Below are 26,786 nucleotides of genomic sequence, written 5' to 3' on the forward strand. Positions count from 1 at the left end.
AAACTATCTGATAAGCTTCCCGTAATTACCTGAGATGCTACAAATGTACTTACATATATATTGATATTAACTAACAAGTTAATTACATTTTATAAATTACCTCTTTTAAGGCATCCCACAGTTCCTCATCTGTATGTTCATTAAAGGGATCCAGATTTTTCCTCATTGTTCCAGTGAATAAGACAGGTTCCTAAAAATGACAAAATCAGAAATGTTATTACTGTAGCCTCTTTCCATTTAATTCAAATGCTTTCAGAATGGAATTAAAATACATAAAAAGCAAAACTCACTATAATCATTAATAAAGCTACAAATCCTTGTTTAAAAAACAGCATCTCTAAATTAATTTTTCACTGTACAAAGCAGGCTCCAAAATACAAAGCACCAAATTCACTATGCCATGTAAACAACTGTTTACAAAATAGTATCATTATTAATGTTCCATTTTATAAAGTATGCTCAAAAATAAGATTTAAGGGAGTTCCCGTTGTGGCGCAGTGGTTAACAAATCTGACTAGGAACCATGAGGTTGCAGGTTCAATCCCTGGCCTCGCTCAGCGGGTTAAGGCTCCGGCATTGCCGTGGGCTGTGGTGTAGGTCGAAGACGCGGCTGGGATCCAGCATTGCTGTGGCTGTGGCGTAGGCCCGTGGCTACAGAGCTCTGATTAGACCCCTAGCCTGGAAACCTCCATATGCTGGGGCGGGGGGGGGGGGTGAGTGGCCCTGAAAACACCGAAGACAAAAATAAATAAATAAAATTTAAAAAAATATGTATGATTTAAAGCATTGAATGACAACAGAAGAAAGTGCAGAAATGTGTCATCTTGAAAAGAAACTGAAGATGAGAAAGGAAGGTTTGTTTGTTTTTTTTTTGTCTTTTTGCCATTTCTTGGGCCGCTCCCTCGGCATATGGAGGTTCCTAGGCTAGGGGTCGAATCAGAGCTGTAGCCACTGGCTTACACCACAGCCACAGCAACGCGGGATCCCAGCCACGTCTGCGACCTACACCACAGCTCACAGCAACGCCGGATCGTTAACCCACTGAGCACGGCCAGGGATCGAACCCGCAACCTCATGGTTCTTAGTCGGATTCGTTGACCACTGTGCCACGACAGGAACTCCAAGGAAGGTTTGATTTTTTTAAAAATACCTTTCTTGTAATATCGGCTTACACAGTTAAGGGAAAAAAACAAACGAGGATCATTATTTGAGGAATGTTACATCAAGAGCTACATAAGTCAACTGACAATCCTGGTGTCATAGGGAAAACGCCAGGAGCATGATAAGTTGAGGTCTGTCCCTCAAGGAAGAACTGTTAAACATATTTACATCTGCACTTCAGGTTAAAATTTTCTCAGTCGTCTGGGATGGGGACTCTCTCCACACGTGCAAAGAGAATGTCAGCTACTGGGGACTGTGGCACCTGTGTTCACCTCTGATCCTGCATCAGCTCATCTCCACATCATCTCACCTGTGCATCAGGAGAACATGCCTCACAGAACCTCATCATTAACTGGAGGGCCAGGACAATCTGGAACTCATCGAGATGTGCACCATAATGAAATTATTTTACTTTAAACAGTTCCTCCTAGTCATCTGCTTCAGTAGGAGCCACACGTAAATGACTCTGAAAATAAATGCCTCTTTCTGAGTTTTAAGAGAGAAATCTTGTAGAGTCTTAGGTAGATCATTTACGTTTTCTTTTGGAAAAGGGTGCCCATTTGAGTCAATACCACTAATATAAAAAGACATCGTTGGCAGTTACACATATTAGCAGTATTAGATAGAATAAAATCTAGCAGTACTAGACAGAATAAAGTTGTGCCATAAATAAGAGTATTTCTCCATTATGACATTCCAAATATATATTTCAACATCAGTAAAATGTCAATAGAAACTTGTTGAACAAAAAGAATGATTGATTGAAACATTAACCTACGGAAGCTACATTTGTGTTTAAATCCAGCAGGCAACTTGTGAACAATGTCTGTTTTAATATGTCAGTGTGTTTACGCCTGCTGTTCATTTTGGTTTCTACTCATCATACGCTCGTCCACTTGCCAAATAAGAAACCATTATATTATCTTCAAAAGGTAATAAAAGTGCTCATAGCAGACACATACTGCAGGGGCAGATAAGGGTCAACTTAGTTATCATTTCTGATAGATATTACTATTTAAAGTCCACACCTCCCAACAATGAAGCTAATAAACTAACTTTATAAATATGTGTCATAAGAAATGTTTGCAGGAAGAACCCTTCGATGTAGAGATTTGTGGTAGGCCATACAACCTTCATGTAAATATGTACCAAAATTATTAGCCTAAGTATATATTTTTTCTGAAGGTACACAATTAAACCTCATTTAATGGGCGTGATCTGGCACCATACAGTGAGAAAACACATGATCTTGCTCCATGAAGCATTCCTTTCCAACCTGTTTTTGATCAGAGTTTAGGGGTGATACTTTTTTGAAAATTTAGTCCTCTGCCACATTCAGCAGTCATTTTCGACTTTGTTACTAACCTAACACAAGTTTCTATGATGCATGTGACCCTCACACGGCCACTCGGAATCAGAGCACTTAGTGTAGTAAGTGGATAATCCCTCCACGCAGCTGCAAGACTGAGAACTGCAGTCTTACTGGCCCTTGTGTCTGGGCTGATGGAAGACAAGACCCTCATTATCTTAAAAAGAAACCCTACCCACTCACCTTTTGACACTTAAAACTACCCAGGACCAGGACAAAACCTGTACAAGTGGTTACAAACGAGAGAGATACAGCACACACTTAACTTTACTCTGATCATTTCAGCCCAAAAACAGGAAGCCGCCCCTACGAAAAGTGCATCAAGAGCAACTACTGCTGCTGTTCCCTCAAGTCCTAAGAGCTCCTGTCTCATTTCCAGTCTGAGGACTTTATGCAGGGGCGGGTCATCTCCCTGTTTCAAGAATAAGAGAATCACCTAATGTCATGTTAAATCTTGATGGAGTTTTTTGGTTTTTTTAAAATCCTGTAGCCTCTGAATGAACCGATAATCATCCATATTGAGAAGAAAAGAGCATTGTTGGCCAACAAAGGACGAAGAATTTAAGTCCTGTAAAGTCTTCTCGCAGGGGCTCCAGGGAGCAGTTCCGTGGGATTTAATGAAGATTTCAGTGTCAGAAACAAAGGGCTGACTGCATTAGGCTAGAATCCAGTTGTATTTCTTTACTAGTAACAGCATATCCACCTCTTCTCTCTTTGAGTTTTGTACCCAAGCAGGAAAAAAAGGGAAAGGCGACCAGGTAATCAGAGAAACATCTTAAAGAGACAGCTCTGCTTCCTTCACCGTCTTCGACTTACTGAAGAAAAGTCAGAGAATGGAAATAGCAACAGAGCAGAGTGAGCTGTGTCAGAAACACGGAGCTTTTCTGACAGAAATTGTACCAATGTTTTCTTAGAGATAAAAGCAAAGCTAATCAAACTTATCCGCAAAAGTATATAGTGATTTGGAAGAGACCAACAACGAGGTCCTACTGGACAGCAAAGGGGACCACAGTCAATATGCTGTGATATTAATTTCTGTACAGCAGAAATGAATACAACATTGCAAATTAACTATACTTTAATACGATAAAAAAATCCCGAGCTTTTGCTTTGAATACACTTTTTTAAACCTTAAAAATGAAGAAAAAAGAATGTTTAATCATGACAAAGATAATGCTCTTGATCTGTGCCTACCCTTGAGCTGCAATCATGAATCCTAAATTTGCATGAAATCCCTCTCCAATTGAAAACACTTTCTTTGTGTCAACAGGAGAAGGAGCTTTTGGAGTGGAGAATCGTTCAAAGAAGTTTTGAAATCCATTTTCCAGATTTTTTTCAGATAAGCAAGCTACTCATAGAATATAATTTCAATTGCTGTTCTTTCTGGGGAGCATACTCATCTACTTCAGATCCTGAGCACAAAGGATGCATCCATTTCAGCCACCTGTTGCTGAAGGAAAGTATTTAGCAAGTGCTTTCATATTCTGCTCCTTCCTGAAATTGTGAACACCAGTGGAGGAATCCTTTCTTAAGACTACAGCATTTGTTTTTGAAAGTTCCCACCGGGACTCCAGCACTAACTGTTTATATTGATGCTCTCCTGCCTCTGGTTCCTACACAGATCTGTGCTGCCATCACATCTCCTGCAGTTCTGTCCTGCTCGTGGTAGGGTCAGCAGTGACAGGGACGAGCCAGAGTGGGAGAGAGCACCCCGGAAGCTCCCCGCTGCTCCCAGGATCACAGGGAGCAGGGAGTCAGGGAGGTTGATGTGGGCCCCGCCCACCTAAGCAGACAACTGAAAAAAACCAGCACTGGGCCCCCTCTGCAGAGTCTGCTCTCAGCTTCCTAGGGTCCCTCCCTCAGGGTGTTCGGACACGGGCCACACTGCTTCATACCTGGAGGAAGAGGGATTTAAGCTTTCTGCATGTAGACATATTCAGCCAACACACTTTCTCGACCTCCCCAGCCAGCTAGACATTTTAAAGAGAAAGGGCTCTCGGCTGGGGAGGGTTAAGAGTTTGACTATCTTTCCCTGACACTTATCCGCCCAAGACCTAAAAGTGAACAAACCCGTGACTAAATAGATACTGTCATTCAGATGAGGTTCATAGCACTAGGTGAAATATCTTCTAGGTTCTCTCTGTTATTTACTCACTTTTGCTATGTTTTTGAGAATCTTTTTTGAGTAGGCTGGTACAGAAAAAAGGGATAAAATATCTAATGACAACAATTTATTTCAAAAAACTTATTTTACATATTTATATATATATATATACAGTCAGAAAGTTCCAGTTCTACTGCTCATTAGCTAGTAGACTCAGGTTAAGTCACTAATTTCCCCGAGCCTCAGTTCTCTCTCTGGAAGATGGGACTAACACCGCAGGGCTGCTGCGAGAACCTGGAACAACCAAAACACTCCTGGCATGAGGCTCACATGGACCCAGACCAGCCCAACAGGGGGACAGGGAGGGGCCGTGTTTGTCAAACCGCAGGAGCAGCCAATAGATCATGAAATAAACATTGTGACCATCATGCTGTCTTCTATAAGAACTAGAATAGAATGGATACAGTAGAAAATATCAGAGTGCAGAGCAGAGATTGATACTGTTTCCTCAAGTTTTTGTTCCTGTTGCGTATGCAGGTCTGTGGCAGGGCCGGGGTGTCGGGGGACAGGTGGGAACAGACATGAAATCTCCCTACCAACAGTTCTACTGTGAACTGCAGTCAGCAGTGTGTGAAGTCCCCGGCAGAGTGCTGAGCTCCTCAGGTGCTGGAGTTGGGCATTTCCCTGAATTAAATGTGAGTCTTGTCCCTTGGTAAGTGGGTTAAACCCAGTGCCTGAGTTTTTGTCGGTCAGATAACATGAGACATGTGAGGATTAAGTGGGAGACATCGGGTAGATTGCTCCATGATGGTTTTCTCTCAAACTCCTATTGCGCTTTCTTTTTTTTTCCTTTTGCTTATGCTCATTAAAATTATATTATCAATGTGGTTTATGTTATAAGCAATAAATGTAAAGAATATCACCAAGGATCACAAACACAAACAGAAATTCAAGAGCAGAGTTGTTCCAGAACGCGTGACCCTTCTTGCTTAAGTAGAAATAATACCTGAAGGCCAGGGTCTCCATCCTTAAGGATAGTAAATACAAAACCAAGGAGCACAAAAACAAGACATGGGCCACCACCATTTTCTCGCCCAGTTATAGCTTCATAACAAATCTGTGCGGCAGGACCTGGTTTAAGGACAGGCCTCTGAAGCTCGCAAGCCCCACAGTCAAATGAGGCAGGGGGCCTGAATAAAAACGTGGGTCTGAAGCATTCGCTCCCTGGCTGCCTCCTGCATGATCTCCTGGGACCTTCACACATTGCAGGGTCCCTCCACATTCACTCTTTAATCAAGCAGCAGTGCACCTTGGAGACAAAGGTATATACAGTGAAAAAAATAAAGGTTCTGTGTTTACAATGGTTGGTGATGCTTATCTACATGGATACAAAGCTTAGCACTGTTTTGTAAGCCTGCAGAGTGTGTGTGTTGAAGAGCCTGCTCTAAAGTAGGGTGGAAACTGATGGAACAGAACCAAAGCCTGGTGATGTCAAGGTATGTTCAGTCTTTGCTCAGATGTGCTTCCAAAACATTAGTGGCAGAGCCAAGAATCATCTAACGTTATTTCTTTATTTATAGAGAGCTTTTATGTACACAGCATACAACCTTTTCTTATTAAGAAGCATTAAAACTAATGCGGGGCACGTTTCTTGATCCTTTCATCCAAGGACTTGAAAGCACTTGAGAGGCATGCCCATTATTTCTGCTAACTAATCTCATTTGGCCCATTTCAGAGATGAGCACAATCATGACTTCAAACTGAGGCAGCTAAACTCATTTATTCTCTTCATTAGACATGAAGTCACAAATCTAAGAGTCAGAAGGAATTTGCAAATACAGCCATTGAACTTGCTGAAAATTTTTCATTTTTCTTGAAAGGGATGCCATAAAAAAATTCTTAATTGCAGTCAAATACACATAAAATACCACTTTCACTTTTGGGGGGGGGGCGGGGGGGCTGCATCTCCACCATATGGAAGCTCCTGGGCCAAGAATTACATCCAAGCCGCAGTTGCAACCTACACCACAACTGTGGCAATGCTGGATCCTTAACCTGTTGCACCAGGCTGGGGATCAAAATTGCACCTTTGCAGCAACCCAGCAACAAGTGGACCTTTAACCCACTGTGCCACAGCAGGAACTCCCACTGTAGCCATTTTTAAGTGCACAGTTCAGTGCTACTAAATTGTACTCATCTCCCCTGTAGAGCCACAGAACAACTTTCATCTAACAAAACAAGGAAACTCTGTACCCATTAAACAACAATTTCCCACTCTCCACTCCCACTAGGTCCTGGTAAGGACCATTCTACTTGCTGCCTCCACGAATCGAGCAACTCTGGACTTTACATAAGTAGAATCATATAGGAAACAATCTTGCCGTTTGTGATGAGATTGTCTCACTTAGAATGTGATCAAGGTTCCTCCCTGCTTTAGAACCTCCTCCTGGGTCAGAACCTCTTTCCTTTTTAAAGCTGCATAATGACTCCGTTGTGTATATGTCACATACACTCTTTATGAGAAATCTCCACTGGTTTCCCCGCTGGCCAAGGGGGGCCTGGTGTACAGCACAGAGAACCCTACCCAATATTCTAATAACCTATATGAGAAATGAATCTGGAGAAGAATGGAGGTGTGCACATGTATAACCGAATCACCTTGTTGTAGAGCAGAGAGTGTCACAATACTGTAAATCAAATAAACTTCAATAAAACTTCAACAAACATAAGATAAAGCTGAGTAATACTCCCTTGTGAATATATGAGGAACCTCCATCTTGTTTCTCACAGTGGCTGGGCCATTTGACATTCCCACCACCTCAATGACACTCAATGACACTCCATTTTTGGCATTTGATAGTAGACATTCTAGGGGTGGCATCTTATTATGACATAAAAGAAATATCTTGATTTCCAAAGTATTTATACTACTTCCAAGTATTTCAGAGGTCAGGGGCGGGTGGCAGTAGCTGTGCTGTCACAGGACACACGTCCACGTTCTCCTTCCTTTGGTGCCACGTTCTACACACTTCCTACTAAACAGGCATTTCAGAGCTCACTGTACCTGCACTCCAGGAAGCATGTCTGCCTGAGCCTTTTTGCTCTTCATAAAACTCTTGGTGCTGGGAAAAGTGGACAGCTACGTGTCAAAGAATGAAATTCTCTTTCTCATTTCAAGAGGATATGTATTTTTCTCAGCTTTCCTTGATGGCCAGATAATTATAGAGTATTTAAAAAAACACGCAAATTTTTTTTTAAAAAAAATCAGCAAGTCAAAGCAGAGGGCAGGATGGAAGCTTTGGGCACAGGGTCTACGTTGCCCTTGGCTATATGACTGGAGTAGAGTAATTGCTCAATAAATATTCTCTGAATTATGTTGACTTAGAAGAACCACAAGGAATGACAGGAGCTTCTCTTGGGCATATGATCCAATCTCCAAAACACTCCCTGAAGGTCATACTTCTTTTAAGAAGCGGAAGAAAAGAAAACAGAACCAGAGCCCAGGAAGACAGGGTCATGTCAAGGCTCCACCGTCACAGCAACCAGGCATGGGGTCTGCAGGGAGCTCTCCACACGCACTGACCTGTTTAGTCCTCACAACAGCTCCAGGGGGTGGTACTGCGAGCTGCCCTGTGAGGGGGAGAAGCCTGAGGAGCACAGAGATGGGATCCGAGTCCCGTGCTCCTCCTCACTCTTCTCTACGGCCTCCCTGGTTCTCCTCGCTGATGAATGGCTGAATTCTCAATGTCTCCCCAAAGCACCCACACACTCTCTAATTCCCAAAGCCCCACAGGTGCACAGAAAGCCCTCCTGGGAGATAATCATCTTTGAAAAGGTAGGTTTCTTATAGCAAAATGCCATTAAGACTATTACAATCCAGAAGTTCCCATTTTGGCTCAGCAGTAATGATCCCAACTAGCATCCTTGAGGATGTGGGCTCGATCTCTGACCCTACTCAGTGGTTAAGGATCCGGCATTGCCATTAATTGTGCTGTAGGTCAAAGAAGTGGCTCGGATCCTGCATTGCCTTGGCTGTGGTGTAGGCCAGCAGCTGCAGCTGCAATTTGACCCCTAACTTGGGAACTTCTATGGGTCAAAGGTGCAGCCCTACAAAAAAAAAAAAAAAGGACTGTTACAATCCGTGTTTCAACATAAAAACCTATCAAGTGCTACTTAAGCTATTTCTCAGAATTTTCAGAATAATGTGGTTATCAGTGAATAAAACTGTGGCATCTGGGGAAGTTTCAGTCTAGAAATCTACCTGGATAAGTTATTCAAACACTCTCTCACACACACAAAAGAATGAACAAACAAAACAGCATCTAATGAAAATATCTGCGGAAACAGAATACACATATATACACATATTACTGAATTACTTTGCCATACACCAGAAACTAACCCAACATTGTGAATCAACTATACCTAAATAAATGAATGAATGAATGAATAAATGTCTACTAAAAATATGCTCTACTGCGGAGGGGGAAGGATCAACTATTTCATTCAATTTTAAACCAGAAAATCATAAGCGATTAAACTTAGGTGTCTTATAAAAAGAACACGCGCATACCTGAGGTATGATTGACATTTTCTTCCTTAAATCATGAAGTCCAATTTCAGTTGTCAAGATCTTATCAATCCAGATTTTACCTTCAGGTTCTGACAATCTGAAAAGGGCAGAGATAAGGGAACTTTTTCCAGCTCCTGTTCTTCCCACAATGCCAACCTGCAAAGAGATCCAGGAGGGATTAACAATTAAGAATCTGAAAAAATGGAGAGAAACTCTGGTTGTAGAAGACGAATCCTAGTAGAAGATGAATTCTATATTGAGCATATGAATTCTATACTGAGTATAGCATATAAGTCTCTAAACGGTAGCACTGTTGACATCTTGGGCCACATAATTCATTCTAAGAGAGGTATAGGGGCCAATCTCATAACCTGTGGGATGTTTAGCAGAATCTTTGGAATTTACCTACTAGATGCCAGAAACACCCCCCAAACCGTAGCAACCAAAAATGTCAGATATTGAACAAATGCTCCGTGGTTGAGATCCCCTGGTCCCAAGAAGAGTTCAAAATAACAGAATCTGGAGTTCCCGTCATGGCTCAGAGGAAGCAAATCTGACTAGCATCCATGAGGACACAGGTTTGATCCCTGGCCTCCCTCAGTGGGTTAAGGATCTGGCATTGCTGTGGCTACGGTGTAGGCCAGCGGCTGCAGCTCTGATTTGACCCCTAGCCTTGGAACGTCCATATGCCACAGGTGTGGCCCTAAAAAAAGACATAAATAAATAAATAACAGAATCAATCTACTAGCAGTGGAAGGCCACCCGTTGTCTAAGTGGTCCATAAGAAGTCAGGTTTTAAAATTAGCTTTATTTCTATTGTCTAGGTTTCCTGAAACTTGAAAATTATATGAACACTTTTGCAGAGGTGTCAACAGTTAAAATAAGAAATATTTTAGGAGTTTCCACCGTGGTGCGGTGGAAATGAATCTGACTAGGAATCATGAGGTTGCGGGTTCAATCCCTGGTCTCGCTCAGTAGGTTAAGGATCCAATGCTGCTGTGAGCTGCGGTGTAGGTCGCCGACACAGCTCGGATCTGGCGTTGCTGTGGCTGTGGTGTAGGCTGACAGCAACAGCTCCAATTAGACCCCTACCCTGGGAACCTCCATATGCCGCAGGTGCAGCCCTAAAAAGACAAAAGACAAAAGACAAAAAAAAAAAAGGATTCTACACAAACAACTATTTAGTTTCCCAAAGTACTATCATTTTAAAGAAATTATCCTTTGGTAGAGAAACTAAATCACTTCCAAATATTAAACATCTTAAATATCTGTTTTGAAAGGAGACATTTTTAAATTATAAAATGTGGGTCTCAGTGTCTTAAAAGACAGTAGGAGGTGGACAAAACACACATAATGAGATCAACAACAATAATACAAACAACATTTGCTGTTTATGTGGAAGCTTTCATCCGTGCAGATCAAAAGGTATTTTACAAACCAATTAATACTTATACTGGCCGCTTGGAACGATATATGTCAATTGTCAGTCTAATTATTAAAACCAAAGCACGGAGACATTAACTGCATTAACAAGAAGATCAAAGAATCAATATATATGCAGGTAAAATGCTAGTCAGAAATGAAAGTATAAAAAAAAAAGAAATGAAACTACACTGTAAAAACTAGCTTTCAGCTATGTACATGCAAACATCTATGCAGAAACGGGCTTTATTTTCTACCAATGCTCTTCTGCAACTCCAAATTCCCTGGGGGGAACGTCCCAGGCAATAATTTCATCTCTATTTAGGAATCAGAAATCCAAGAGGGGTTTAAGACATGCTTTCAATCATTTGTGAATTATTTCAGTACATTTTAAAAACTCCCGGCTTTAAACAGAACTAAATCTTTCAGCTATTTGGTTACTAGGAACTTGACCCATTTTCTTACTTGAATACCTCCAAAGTTTCAAAGTTTAGTCTCTAAAAATCAATCATGGCATTTGAAAACATAATTGATCTTCATTGAGATTAAATGTAAGAAAGGTGGCTTTAGTTGACTTAACGTTTCTGCGATTTTGTATCTTACGGCAAATCATAATTTAGATAATATAGACAGCCTACGTTTTGCATACAGGCAGGTCCTGGTGTGTATTCACGGCTCATATATTCTGTGTACCGGCAAACCTTCAATATATTGGAGATTTGCTTTGCAACCATTGTAATGAGGTGAATATTGCAAAATAAATCAAGTCATATGAATTTTTTCTTCCTCTGTACACATAAAACTTATGTTTATAAAATACTGTAGTGTACTAAATGTCAACAGCATTATGTTTAAAAACAACGTGCATCTTAATTTTCAAATACTTTACTGCTAAAAATGCTAACATCTTAACCATAATCAGTGCAAACGAGTTTGAAAGGTTAGTAAGCACTAGCCATCACCGGAGCACTCTGAGACATTCTTAAGATGTTGACGCATTTTCTTCCTAGACTTGTGTATTTGTTCCTAAAGACAGAAGCTCATATATGTAAACAAACTGGAATATGAACAAACTGATGTCATCAGTTTTCATTCAGTATTTCATAAAAATACTCATTTTAATGGCCACATAATATTACAGAATGTGTGATCGTTTATTTAACAAACGCCCTACTGGTAGATAACTAGGCGGTCTGCAAGATTTCTGCCATTATCAGTAACTCTGTGTTAAATATCCAGGAAGCGAAATGTTTGCAAACAATGTTCATTATTTACTTACGATAAATTCTTAGATGTGGAATTGTTGAGAAACAGGGATGAACATTTGTAAAGGAGACTCTTATGTACGGCCAGCCTATCCTGCAGAACTACGATACCATTATCCACTCCCCCCGCTTTCCCTGCACACTGAAAACCTGGGTGTTATAATTTTAACTGCCATGTTTGATTCCAAAATCACGGAATCCTTTTCCCATGTGCTGGAGCGCACAACAGCTGCCAACTCCCTGCCTCCTGCATCTCCTGGTTCTGGTCCACAGGCTCTCATGTCTCAGATTAAACAACCAAAGGACAGCTCTGTGCCTGTCACTCCATCCCAAGAAGGCGCATCTGCTAACTGTCTCCACTAACCTCTCCACCCTTCACCTCCACGATCAGCTTCCTTGGCATCACCAGGTAGTGGGGAGGGCTGAACGTGACAATATGTGCTCTGCGCCTGGTAGGTTATCTCCCTGACACGCTCTGCAGGTGCCGAGTCCTTCACTCACTGAATCAAGGAATCATGCTGTTGCTTATGTTGGTCCCCAAAATGCTTTTCACACACATTTCCACCAGCTGAAATCCTAGCCACATGTCACTAAGTCTGTCTCACACACCTAAGTCCTCGGAATTGCTCTCCTGGTCCCTTCATGTGGACTTTTCCAACACTAACAGAAGGGACAGCATCTTTTAATAACCTTCGATAAAAACGGTGACCTCCTTCTCTTACAAAGCGAATACAGCCCCTTGTTTCTTCGACTGGACTATATGAATTGACAGCAGTATTATTTGTTTTACCTGTGGTGTCCTGCACAGAAGAGGCTTCCATAGAAAGCTCAGGTTTCAAACTCAGGCAAGAGAAAATTTATTTTTAAAAAACCGTACTGTATAGGTAAACAATAAGCTGGAGAGAGAGAGACATGGCAGATAAATCCTACAGCCATAAATAGTAAGTGCAAATGGCCAAATCCCTGTTATCATGGGGCAAAGAACCGTTTCTGCAGTGCAGGTGGTTTTGGTCCTTTTACACAGCTATCTTTATCCAGGCATTTACTCTGTCCTAGTCTCGCTGTTGGGAGCTTTATATGTCTTCCTCCTTTGTATAAATCAAGAATTACTTGCCATCAAAAATTGCCAATGGAAGACAAAGAACTTTACTGGGAGGTCTTGCTCCAATGCCATTCAAGTCATGAAGTCTGAGAGAAGCTGGGATTCTGTATTTCTAAGACATCCCTCTGCCTCCAGCGCCTGAGTCACAAGGAATTAGGAATCTGGCAGGGGAAGTGGGACAGTCTGGGAGGGAGTGGAGGGGTCTCTGAGAAAACATTATGTAAAGTAGGAGAAAATGTAGGAAACTAATATTTTTGCACATTATAGCAAGGTCTAGTAAGCATCTGTAAAAATGTATTATCCAAGTAATAGCTCTGAGCAAGCAAAAAAAATAACAAACCAAAATCAATCTATCTCTAGAGCTGGAAAATGCTTTAAAATGGCCCAGTACTCTCTAAAATGATCAAATCAACCACAAAATCATCTAAATGAAAAATGCAGACAGTGTTCAGAATCTAACCAGGAAGACTAGGGTGCTATTTACCTCATTTTGGTTCTTTATTTTTGCTGGCTATTTCTCCCATGAATTAGAATTAGAAACGTGCATAGTACCTATTACATTTTCCCGCTCACTGTAACTTCCAGGAGTCAGGACAGCAGAGGAAATGCTGGAAAGAGAACCAAGCCCTGTTTCTGCTGCTCACACTCCCATGTCCTCCCCGACAGCAAAGGGGTGTTCTGGATAAAGGGGCTAGGACAGGTGTGCAGGAAAGGAAGCCAGGATATACACGGGGGGAGGGAAACCGCTTCATGACTATGCTGCCCGGAGTTCCCACTGTGGCTCAGTGGGTTAAGAACCAAACATAGTGTCCATGAGGGATGTGAGTTTGATCCCTGGCCTCACGCAGTGGGTTAAGGATCTGTCGTGAGCTGCAGTGTAGGTCACAGATGCGTCTGGGATCTGGCGTTGGTGTGGCTGTAGTGAAGGCTGGCAGCTATAGCTCCGATTTGGCCCCCTAGCCTGGGAACTTCCATATGCCACGGTGTGGCCCTAAAAAGCAAAAAAAAAAAAAAAGATTACACTGCCCAGGTACAACCTCCAAACACAGAAATGAAGCTAATGGTGGTATTATGGGGTGAACCAAGCCAGAAAAATCAAGTTACCTTAGTTATTAATTCGGTCTCCAAATTCAGGTTTCCCTCAAACATTTTAGAATCTCAGGTAGCGCTATAATTTGGGGGTATAACACGGAAGAATACAAATCTATTATGTCCCTAAGTTGTGCTACAGAGTTTCTTAGATAATTCAGGTTTTATGGCTTTGGAGGAAAATATGAGTGCAAATTAACACAATTACATTTACAACAAGAAATCGGATGGGCACATGTCTGAGAGGAAGCAAACGTTCTTCCAGGGCTCTCGGCGACAGGACTGGGTCAAGAAGGGCAGTTAACGCTTTCCTCACACACGAGTCCTCACCTTCTTCCTGACCTACAATGCAACTGGAAATGATGAGGAGCCAGCTCTTGCCCGGTGACCGAAGCTTTGCGCCCTGGGTATCACTTCAGAATTAAACTGAGTATTTATTCTCTCATGGCACAAAGGTATCATTAACTCAATTATGATTATAGTCCACTAGGTGACATAATGGAAGAGGAAGAGAGAGTTTTAAAGAGCAGTTCTTAAAGTATCTAACATGTCTAGGAAAACAGCTCTTTGTGTAGTTGTGTGTGTGTGTTGGTTACTGGTTGCACACACCTGTGTGACTCACTCTCCCAGCTAGCAGTCTCTCCCTACCCCCTCTGTGCCCTGCAGAATGACACTTCCTGGGGAACAAAGTTGAAAATAAGATGCTCACTGATCTTAAGAAGCCTCAGCCTGCTGTGGGCTACAGACTCCCAATGCAAAGCATGCCATTGGGAGTTCCCGTTCTTGCGCAGCAGAAACGAATCCGACTGGGAACCATGAGGTTGCAGGTTCGATCCCTAGCCTCGCTCAGTGGGTTAAGGATCCGGCGTTGCCGTGAGCTGTGGTGTAGGTCACAGACATGGCTCAGATCTGGCATTGTTGTGGCTGTGGTGTAGGCTGGCAGCTACCGCTCAGATTCAACCCCTAGTCTGGGAACCTCCATATGCCGCAAGTGCGGCCCTAAAAAGACAAGAGACAAAAGACAAAAAAAAAAAAAGGCAAAGCATGCCATAGAGGGTACCTTTTAATTGTGGCAAAATATACATAAAACATAAACAACATAAAATTTACCAACTTCATCATGTTTAAGTGGACATTCACTTGCTGTCCCTCCAGAATATTTTTTGCCTTGTAAAACTGAACTTCTGTATTCATTAAACATCAAATCCCCATTACCTCGTACCAGCCAACCATCATTCTACTTTCTTTCTTTGTGCATCCAGCTCCTCTAAGAACCTCATACACAGGGAATCACACAGTAGTGGTGGCTTTGTGTCTATTTCATTTGACATGATGTCCTCAAGCTTTCTCCAAAGGTCGGAATTTTCTTCCTTTTTAAGGCTGAATAGTAGTTCATTGTGAAAACATAGGACATGCTGTTAATACATTCATCTGTCACTGTCATCATGGACACTTGGGTTGCTTCTAAGGTTTGGCTGCATAAACATGGGTGTACCACAAATGCTAATTTAAAAGAATATATAAGATCCTATGGGAGTTCCCGTAGTGGCTCAGTGGTAACAAATCTGACTAGTATCCAGGAAGACGATCCCCAGCCTCGCTAAGTGGGTTAAGGATGCAGCGTTGCTGTGAGCTGTGGTGTAGTTCGCAGATTGGCTTGGATCCCACATTGCTGTGGTTGTGGTGTGGCCAGAAGCTACAGCTCTCGTTCCACCCCTAGCCTAGGACCCTCCATGTGCCATGGGTGTGGCCCTAAAAAACAGGACAAAAAAAAAAAAGATCCCATGGAAGCAGAGAGGGTCTTAAGGGGGCAGAAGCATTGTGACTGAAAATGAGGACACATTCACCAGCCAGGCGACAGAAAAGAAGGGGCTCCGAGTTAGGGGGGCAGCTGTGCACTCTGGGGGCTGGGGATTGGCAGTGCTTTGGGAAAACCTACACACTCTCTGAGTCCACAAGGTGTAGAAATGTTAGGACTCAAAACACGCAAGTTAGGCGGGGAGGAGCGTCCTACTGCCCCATCTGCCCTGGTTTAGTTTCTTCTTCAAGACCCTGCCCTGGTGCCAGCCAAAGGTCCACGCTGAGTGTGACAAGGACGCTGGCAGGATGAGGTCACACACCCCTCTGCCGTCTCCTGCCTCTATCTTCCCCGATCCTCTGGGGGGCAAGTCTCTGGGCCCTGCCTCCAGTAGGGGGCCCTGGTTCCTCCCCCCCGACTGAGTCATGATTTGGGGCTCTTGTCTGATGGCCACAAGCTGGCCCCTGAGCCCCTACTGGCATGAATCCGGGGCTGCGCTATGGTTTCAGCAGCAGCTCACCCAGGACCAGTAAGGCTGAAGCATCTGGTTTGTAGTTCAGAAATACAAAGAAAGACTGGAAAGGAAGGAGGCAGAGACTAGGAGCTAGGGTTGACCTCTAAGACTGAATAAACAATCAGATGTCAACCACAATATCCTAGATTGGGTTAACTTTCAGGTCTGGAGCCCACCAAGCCCTATCAGACAGCTCAGGACACAGGGAAAGGAATGCCAGTGTTCCCATGTCACAGTCAGGTTCCAAGAATAATTCACCTATGATGTCACTGATCTAATCTGCACCCAAGAGGGACCAAGAGTCCCCATGACACACCGACGAGGAAGCTGGTGCTCAACATTTAGCTGGACTATTAAAGAGGCAAATGGCATAAACAAACCTTTTCTCTTGATTTGATGAGTGCTGTCAGGTGCTTCAATACCAGAGGTCCATCTAAGCTGTAGGAAAAGTTCACATTATCAAAGACAATCACTCCTTCATGGGGCCAGGTCGGTGGTGGGCGTTTCTGGTATTCCCAGGGGGCTTCTTTTTCCAGGTCTGTATATTCAATCACTCTTTCTACTGAAATCATCTGAAAGACATGACATCACGTGAGTTAGGAATAGAGGGGCTTATTTATGGATGTCCAGAGACTGTAAATGAGATATTCTGCATTTATATCTTTATAACTGCTTTGATATAGTTCGGAATATCTCAAGTCTTAGCAACTCTAACAGATGGAAGTAGTAGTTTGATGGGGACACTGACGATTAATTTAATTTATTTACTTCTTGCTCTTTAGGTGGGTTATGGAAGTTCCCAGGCTAAGGGTCACATTGGAGCTTCAGCTGCTGGCCTACACCATAGCCATAGCAACGAAGGATTTGAACTATGCCTGCGACCTACACACACCACAACTCACAGCAACGCTGGATCCTTAACCCACTGAGTGAGGCCAGAGATAAAACCTGCATCCTCATGGATACTAGTCAGCTTCGTTACTGCTGAGCCACAATAGGAACTCCAACACTGATGACTTTTATTGGGTTACCTCCTTCAACTAAAATAACTAAAGAACTGAACACTAAGGTTTCAGAGATTCAGTTTTCACAACAGAACTTTATCAGAGAAAATACTTGTGGATACCAACCAGGAGCCCTTTGCTAGAGAAGGACCATCTGCTATAGATGAAAAGAACTGGATGGTCATTAAACCTCATTTTAATCATCAGTTACTTTTTACTTTATTAGAAAATGAAAGTGAATGAAATGATATTTTTCATTTTCATTGTTTTTCTCTCTTTAGGAGAAGATGCAGCTATTCAAAAAAAGGAGGTAATTTACACACTGACTAAGGCACCTCCGACAGTACATTCTGAGGCGGGGCTCATCCTACCATAAAAAAAGGGACACCAGCAAATTCAGGTGTTCAACACATATAAGAATAAATCCTAACATGGGGGGTGCGGGGAGGAGGAGATACCTATTAATTAAACAAACGACCTCAAAATACTGAATTGTTTTTTTTCCAAAAATGAGGAAGTAACCATAAAGAAACAAAAATAAACCAGTCCCTAAGAAATGAGCTCATATCCTCTCCAGAACCTCCCTCCCACCGAGACATTTATTATATTTGAAGACAGTTTGTGATGAATATAAAACCTGCTGACATGGCATCCAGAAGACTGAGAAAAAGATGTATATATTTTATTTTACATTAAACAGATGGGAGTCTGTTAGCTACAATGGAAAATAACAGTTTCAGCTATTTTACGTGAGAACTGCATGCAGGTCGATCAATAGAAAGAAGAATTGAAAAACCCAGGAAGGCTACAATAGACATCACCATATTCTCCACTTCGGCGCTTTGCCTGACGCACCACTGGAACATGCCCATGAGCGAGAGGGCGTAGGACAGTGCCAGGCCCACCTGCCCGGCATCCAAAGCTGCAAGAGAAGAAGGAGAAGAAGAAGAATGTCAAGGCCACACTTACCCTCAAGCCTGGCCACTTCCATCACTTTACCAAGACTCCCTTGCGATTTTTAAATCATGTGCATATGACAATAGCATTACTTGTACTTTGACTATCTAAGGATGGACTCGATGATACGAAGGGGAAAAAAAAAAGAAAAACAGACCAAAAAATCCAAATCGGAAGAATGCAGAAAGCTATTCAATACACTTGCACATCACCACACAGGTGGGGGAATCGTGTTATTATTCAGACTTGCGTCATTATGGTTGCACTGATAATCTCACTTTCTACGTCCAAAGTAGCCGCAGCTGGAAACCACGAAAAACAAGGCAATGGGTTCTAAGAACACCAGTGCTTTGAAAACTAAAATAATACTCTTGACCGTTCCATTATTCAAGATTGTAATTCTGGGTTGTTACGACGGAATAGTTAGGGACGGTGACTTCATGCCAGGCGCGTCAACGCCTGCTCTTCTGGTACCCACAGCAGTGAGGGCAGTGTTTCCTCCTAGAGAATCTTTCTCACCTCAGTCTATCAGGCACTTGCAACCACAAGATCCAAGCAGCGCTTCAGCTGAATCCTAAAGCGCTGAACTACACAAAAAGCAAGTGTGCTTCTCTCCTCCCAAATATGGTCAGTTTGCTAAACTGGTGTAGACCTCGACCCACTCAAAAAAGATAAAAGGATAAAAGGTGTCCTTAAGACCCAAATGACTCCTCCACCTGAGCCCCACACTACCAATGCCTGAACACACATCATGGGGACCATACAGCCTCTGATGTTGGACTAAGTAGCAAAAGTTTCCCTTAATAACTGTAAACGCAGTTATATAAACTGCGATCGTAGCACAAACAGTTATTCACATCTGTACTCACTTTTTGACAGAATCAGGGACCCGAAGGCAACAACAATGACAAACATGGCACAGATGGCATCCAGACGCACGGCGAACCATCGGGACGTGGTCAGAAACAAGAACCAGGCCTCTGGATTTGTGAAGTGGAATAAGGAGAGTGAATAAGCAGAAACACCATCTTAACCGCTTTGAGTAGGGAAGAGCTCTGTGCTAGGTTGAGCGACAGAAGATTGTGACACAAAGTAGGACAGCCAAGTTGAACATGCGAGGAGACTGAAGAGTCCAAAAAGCAAGATTTTGACACAAGAGGACACGTGGGACACAGAGGAAATCAGGCCATGGGCCTTGTGGGACGCAAGCACGGGAGACTTCAACCCACGGGGTATAAACAGAAATACAACTGTAATAAAGAACACGGACAAACGGTACAATGGGTACATCTGCTGCAGGGCTGGGCCTCGGTGTCAGGCTTATCCTCTCATAGTGGCAACCGTTCCCAGTTCTCTGAGAGCAGAGCGCAGAGCTCGTGGCCTGTTTCCAGTACCTTCCACAATTACTACAGGATCCTACACGTGTTTACTCTCAGGAATCAGTACCTACATGACCAGCAGCTAACAAGATCTGCACGTGGCTTGCAAAATGCCTTTCTTAAGCTCGAAATACAATAAAGATTGGAAAGGTGGGCCAGGATCTTTACAGACTTAGAGGAAATTCTGAAATGTCTACCTAAGGAAAAAACATCACTGCTGCAAAGAATAACATACATCAAGTGGGCGGAAACTCTGACTATGAGGCAGTTCTTTTCCTCAGTCACTTAGGCCACCTTGCATGCTTTGCAAAGAGAGGGGCAAACTACAACCTGGGGCCAGGAATATCCCATCACCTACTTTTGCAAATAAACTTTTACTGGAACACAGCCATGGCCATTTGTATTATGTTTGCCTTGCTTTTCTGCAACCTGATTAGATACAACAGAGACAGGGTGGCACACAAAGCTAAAATGTTTACTTTACTGTCTGGATCTTTCAAAAAAAGAAAAGGGTTACTGAATGCTGCAACAGGGTCCACAAAGCAACAGGGCACCATGATGCAAGGACTGTGCAAACCAGTCAGGGGAGTAAAATCGTGGTGTGAGTGGGGACAAGGAGGGCACGGAGAAGATGCTTTGAGGAAAGGGGTGGGGGAGGATGTGCAGAGGCAGGCAGCACAGAGAGAGAGCCACCTGAGAAGGAGGTCAAGCCGCAGAAGGCAGCATATCCCATCTCTTGAAATTATTTCTAGAAACGTACAGACCTGAGTGCAAATCCTGGTGAGCGTCGAACAGCTCCTGAAACCTCTGTTCAGCTTTGAACGCCCGGATGGTCCAGAGTCCCTGGAGAGAAGACGATAAGTGCGAAAACACCGGGCTCCGTGCTGGGGAAGCAGAGACACGACAGAGAAGGTCAGGGAGCCTGGATGCCAGGAAACAAACGACCTCCCCCACCCTGGGGTGGCAATTCCCACCAAAGGGCACATTGGGAGCTTCCTGGGGGGCTGCCTGGAGGAGGAGGGATGACACCCCTTCTGTAAAGGAAGTAGATGCAGAGAACTATGGAACACAATATACCTCTCTTCTTGGCTTGGTTTCTAGAAAGTTAGTATTAATTTGCAGCAACCATCCAGTCAAGGTTTCTGATATAAACATTGTCCAGATAACTTCTTTTAAACATAACAATTCTACTTCATGATTTTGTCTTAATAATGATGGTTATTTATTAATATTTTTACTAATTACAGCATAAATGGAAGCTAGTTTGCATTGCCATCCCAGAGGGCCCAGGTGCTCACTTGTAGCTTCCAGGCGTTTCACATCTCGTGATGTCTGTAAGAAATATCTCCGAAGAACAAAGAAAATGATGCCAAGGGGAATCAGAGGAATCGCAATCCAAGGAATCACCGCCACCGCGACTCCCACCACACCCATCACTTGTAGAAATGTCTGAAATAAAGAAAATAGATACAGAGCCCTCTCTATCAAACATTCTTATCAAAAATAAGTGTTAATGGGTTGATTTTTTTAGGCTTAAACTCCTTTCCACCAAAGGCAAGTCTGAAAAGTAGGGGATGCGTTCCTATCCAAGGAAAAAAACAAAAATTTAGGTGGTCCTCATGTTTATTGCAAGCTTACTATGTGCCAAACACGATTTTTAACAGATGAGACTATTTCAGACTCAGACAGCAGGACCTGAGTTCCAAATTATGAACCAGTAGGTACTACTAGAGAAATGAGCAAGCAGGTAACACAGATGAGGAATCCAAAAGCCTCAACTATACCTGTATGGATAAAGAAAGGGTTAATTGCAAATTCCAAGACCAGGAAATGGAGAAAAATTCAAATGTAGACCTCTGGAAATGAGAATTCCTCTTTCTAGGTTGGGTTTTTTTTTTTTTTTTTTTTTTTTGCGTACTTAACATTTGCTGAATGTGCAGGGCTGTGCATTCAATACTTCACTCCTGTGAACTCACCACTCCTCGCAGTACCCTTACTAGTAATAGTCCAGTCTCATTTTATAGATGGAGACACTGAGGCACTGGGAGAGGAAAAGCAACTTGATTGAGACCACAAAGCAGAAGCCATGGATCTCAGGAACCCACGTCAGAAGCCATTATGATAAACATAAACTTGACCCCGACATACAGGGCAACATTATATCACTGTGCTATGTATTTTAAATGTTCATTTCAAACAATTCTTGGGTGAAACCTTTCTCCTGAAAATACGCAATGATCTTTCACAACTCAGAGCCATTTGTATATGTATGTATGTATGTGTGTATACATATTTCTTTGCTGTTTAGGGCTTCACCTGTGGCATATTGAGGTTCCCAGGCTAGGGGCTGAATCGGAGCTACAGCTGCCAGTCTACACCATACCACAGCCATTCCAGATCTGAGCCACATCTGTAACCTACACCACAGCTCACGGCGATGGCAGATCCTTAACCCACTGAGTGGGGCCCGGGATGGAACCTGCGTCCTCATGGATACTAGTCAGTTTTGTTTCCACTGAGCCACAACGGGAACTCCCTCAGAGTCATTCTTTACTTTGCAGAGAATGACAACCCACACCTGGAGAAACTCTCTAAGTCCATTATCACCACCCTTCAGTGTGTTTTGGGTGCCAGCGGCCATGGAGGACAGGACATGAATAGATTTATGGGCCCAGAAAATCCTAAGAATCTCATGAACCTGAACGCTAAAAGGACATGGTTGGAATGTCAGGATGACAAAGGAGAGGACCCTGTCACCAACCCCTGAGGAAAAGAGTCTTATGAGCACCTCTCATCCTCAGGAAGGGTGCTGACCTGTGAGGCTGTTTCTGACAAACCTCACCGGCATCTAAATGAATTGGTAATTAAATATGTACAAAAGCTGTACAAAGAAGCAAAAAAAAAAAGGAAAAGAAAATAATTTTGTGAAAAATGTTAATGGTTTCGTTTTCAAAACCTCTCCAATCAAAACTTTTGAGAACTAAAAATCTGCTTCATTGCCCGTGCCCATGGCCAGGTTTCTCATAACAGTGAAGAAATTCCATGATTCTCTTGATCTAGCTGACAATCAAAGAAAGGGTGGTTATTACACCCCCATGCCAAAAATGGATAGCACTTCATGAGGCCTGCCATGTGTCCCAGCTCTCAGATATTTCACAGGCATTATTCAATTTCATTCTCACATCAAGTCTGAGTAAACGGCATCATTCTCTCCATTTACAAAGCCTGAAGAGGATGAATAATTTGCCCACAGAATTCAGTCACAGAGATAAAGCTCATATTTAAAAAATTAATATCTAAATATACTCCCCCATTTTTACATTTTCCTCCCATTTCTGTGCATCTTCTTGTTTTGTTGGCTTTTTTAAGTTGTATCTGTTGTCTCCCATGCAAGGACTAACCACCGATTCTTAGTTAATAGGGAATAAGAGCCTGCGCAGCTCACAGAGCAGACATCGTTTCCAGTCTTAAAAACGGTTCCTAATAGAACACACCAACACATCTTACGATTTATTGCTTAAATAAGAAAAAAAAAAAAGTTTCATAAGAAAAATGAGCTCTAAGCCTAAAAAAAGCAAAATGACTTGGGGGAAAAAAAACCCAATTTAATTTTAATAAATACATAAATCCCAAGGACGCATTTTCAATATCTGTATTTGGATGGTGGTTAAAAACATAAAAACTTCACAGGAAGTCTCTCCCTCTAGAATTAATACTGTATTATAATATTGCAGAATTTAACGTATTCTTTTCACAAGCAAAATTTTAAATACGAAGGCCTGTTTGCCTGTTTGGCATTCAACTTTCAAATTGCTTACAGTCTTATAGGAGTTCCTAGGTATCTACCCACATTTTACTTTAAACTTAATTCCATGGGATTCTGTTCCTGCTAGTCTTTGTGAAGCATGTGCCAAAGAACATGTTTGCTATAAACAGCAAGTAAAAATGTAGTCTTCTTATTTTATGCAAATACATACGCCATCCATACTTTTGGCTCACTCCATTCTTATTTGAACTCTCGCTTGCTCTCATATTTATATTAGGCACAATGCAAAGTATGTATTTTATCATAAAGCCACTTAATTACTAGACGGTGCTTTTATTATTTGTTTACAGTATCAAAAAATAAAGTCAGGATCATTGCCATTGGTTAACACCTCAAAGGAATTTCAGTTTTTAATTCTGCTCTCAGTCAGACCCTCAGGAATTCTGTTTCAAGTTGTGATAAGTACAAATCGTCCAGATTGCCTTAAACTATTGCTGATTTTGCAGAAGATATGGCTTAAGTGCAATAAACAAAGCAAGATTCACTTCTTGGCAGGAAAACATGGCAAGATTTTCTTTAGAGAGAGGGAAAAAATGATGCCTAGTTTTTGATCAGTAAGCTGTTTACTGATGTGACATAGGAGAGATTCTTCTATTTATTCTGGAAACATATGAGATAAAAATAACCTCTCAATGAAATGACTATCACATAGATTGCGTTACAAGATACTTGTAGAGGCAGTAAAATCCTGAACAGTTTCCAAAACTCTCTAAGTATTAAAAAATAAAATGTAATTCCCATCAAGCAATACTCGTTACCCCTCGATTACAGGATAAATAGAAGCAAAGGGACAAATAGTTTTTTTAAAAAATCTAATCTCCTAAATTTAATACCGACCCAGGGTTAATATTAAGTCCGCAGGGATAAGCTGATATGACGACTCCTTGTAAGTCTCAGGGAGTTCAGAGATCAGCCTGTTTCCAGATCCCTCCTTTATCAGCTATTTCTTTTGACCTCAGCAACTCTGTTAACTCTGTTAAATCAGACTGTGAGGGAAAGTTGGTGTGTCTTTGTCTGCATGATTAGATCCATACACACTCTCAGATTAACCTTTCCTAAATGTGTCCTTTCCTTAGGAGACACTAACTGTGCCTTTCATCCCTTATTTGACTACTGTGCATCTGTTCACATCCACACCAGCCCTGAGACCTTCAGTCAGCTCTTAATGTGGGTCTTCAAGGTCTCTGCAAGGAGACAGAACTCAAAGCCTCTGGCCAAAACAAGGATTACCAGACCCTTATCGCCCCACCCGTCTCATTGCAATGCCCCCTCTTGCCCTGCAGGTTGAGCAATCTGTCCTACTCCTTCCTACACCTCTACTAGGAAAGGTATGTGGCCCACTCCTCACCCCACCCAATAGGGGCCTTATATGCTCCAGCCAACCAGCAACGTATCTTAAGATCCCTCTTTCCCCAACCAATCAGCAGATCAGCAAGTATACGGTGGGACCTCTCCTCTCTCCCTGGGCAATAAAAGGAGACAAGACCAAGTGCTCAGAGTCGGCTCTCCCAGATCATCAGCAAGTCCAGCGTTTCTCATCTCAGTAAACTCTTCTTTTTCCTCTGGGGGAGCTGATGAGCAAGAAGCCAGCCCACTATGTTAACAGCATTTCTTGCCTCAAAGAATTTGTCTTTTCTTCACATTGCTCTGAATCTGGAAAATTCGTTTTCTGACTCATATGCACAGAGCAGGACACGGAATCCTGAGCCACAGCTAACTCCACAAAAGAGTGAATGGTAGTGTTTTGTTTACAGATTCTTAAGCAACACAACAGAAAGCATGAGGAAAATGAAGAACACTTCTTCCTGCCTTTCTGTTCACTATGCCTCTGTGAACAGAAGGTAGATAGTAAGGTATGAGCAGAAAAGGGAGGCACGGGGTCTCATGGCAGGAAAACACTCATCATGCAAAGAGCGGGGTCCATGGGCAGCAGACAAGAAAAAGCAGGAACCTCTAAACTGACGGAAACCATATATTTTGGCATAATTAAGTGCCCCGGAGGCAGACAAAGACAGGTGGAAAACGGTGCAAATCTCCAGGTCCAAATGTAACCTGCTTCTCATTGTGCCCTCATTACAATAAAGTTATAATAAAATTAGTTATTCAGGTAAGTACCCATCAGGCACCAATGCCATGACACTTCTGATCAAAACTAAATAAGGACAAAAATGCCTCCTCCCTTTGGGAAGGTGGAGCTGGAATGAAAATTAAGGAACATGACCTCCAAGCCCTCCTTCTCAATGAATATTGCGACCATGTAACTGTATGCCCCTTATAACCCACATGTCAGAGAAACACAGGGCAGCTGATCCCCTTTCTGCTCACCTCTCTTAAAGAGGTGTATTTCTCACTTACATAAATTACCACTTTTCTTTCTCAATTTCCGTCTCATTTCTGAATTTCTTCTGTGACAAGACAAGAACCTTTCCTTTGGGAACAACTCAATGATCAAGAGTGGAAAAGAAATTCAAGACTGAAGTCCAACTATTTTATATTTTTAAACAGCACATCGTAAAAACTACAGCACAGGAGTTCCCACTGTGGCTCAGCAGGTTAAGAACCCAACATAGCGTCCGTGAGGATGTGGGCTTAATCCTTGGCCTCACTCGGTGTGTTAGGAATCTGATGTTGCCACAAGCTGTGGCTTAGGTCACCGATGTGGCATTAGATCTGGCAATGCTGTGGCCATGGTGTATACTGGCAGCTGAAGCTCTGATTCAGCTCCTAGCCTGGGAACTTCCATATGCCACAGGTGTGGCTGTACAAAGGAAAAAAGAGAGAGAGAGATAAAAATAACAGCACATAAAAGTAGCAATGAATTATGAGAAACAATGTATATATATGGATGACTGGCTTACTCTGCTGTATAGCAGAAATTGGCACAACATCATAAATCAACTATACTTTAATGAAAAAAAAAAAGAAGAGAAAACAGGGAGTTCCCATCGTGGCGCAGTGGTTAACGAATCCGACTAGGAACCATGAGGTTGCGGGTTCGGTCCCTGCCCTTGCTCAGTGGGTTAAGGATCCGGCGTTGCCGTGAGCTGTGGTGTAGGTTGCAGACGCGGCTCGGATCCCGAGTTGCTGTGGCTCTGGCGTAGGCCGGTGGCTGCAGCTCCGATTGGACCCCTAGCCTGGGAACCTCCATATGCCGCGAGAGCGGCCCAAGAAATAGCAACTACAACAACAACAACAACAACAACAACAAAGACAAAAAAAAAAA

General features: G+C 42.6%; 1 protein-coding gene across 2 annotated transcripts in view; it reads right to left on the reverse strand.

Moving 5' to 3' along the window:
* The window catches only part of ABCC4 (ATP binding cassette subfamily C member 4), a 219,713-nt gene that overhangs the window by 24,790 nt on the left and 168,137 nt on the right, over positions 1–26,786 (reverse strand). For both annotated transcript variants that reach the window (XM_047756442.1, XM_047756443.1), the window contains 7 exons: positions 21,036–21,186; positions 20,502–20,621; positions 19,228–19,338; positions 18,223–18,323; positions 16,778–16,969; positions 9,208–9,363; positions 101–190 (listed from right to left, as the gene is read on the reverse strand). In XM_047756442.1, the coding sequence (XP_047612398.1) occupies positions 101–190; positions 9,208–9,363; positions 16,778–16,969; positions 18,223–18,323; positions 19,228–19,338; positions 20,502–20,621; positions 21,036–21,186 (921 nt within the window). The remainder of the gene's footprint in view (positions 1–100; positions 191–9,207; positions 9,364–16,777; positions 16,970–18,222; positions 18,324–19,227; positions 19,339–20,501; positions 20,622–21,035; positions 21,187–26,786) is intronic.

The sequence above is a fragment of the Phacochoerus africanus genome, chromosome 13 (assembly GCF_016906955.1).
Source record: "Phacochoerus africanus isolate WHEZ1 chromosome 13, ROS_Pafr_v1, whole genome shotgun sequence".
Lineage (NCBI taxonomy): Eukaryota > Metazoa > Chordata > Mammalia > Artiodactyla > Suidae > Phacochoerus > Phacochoerus africanus.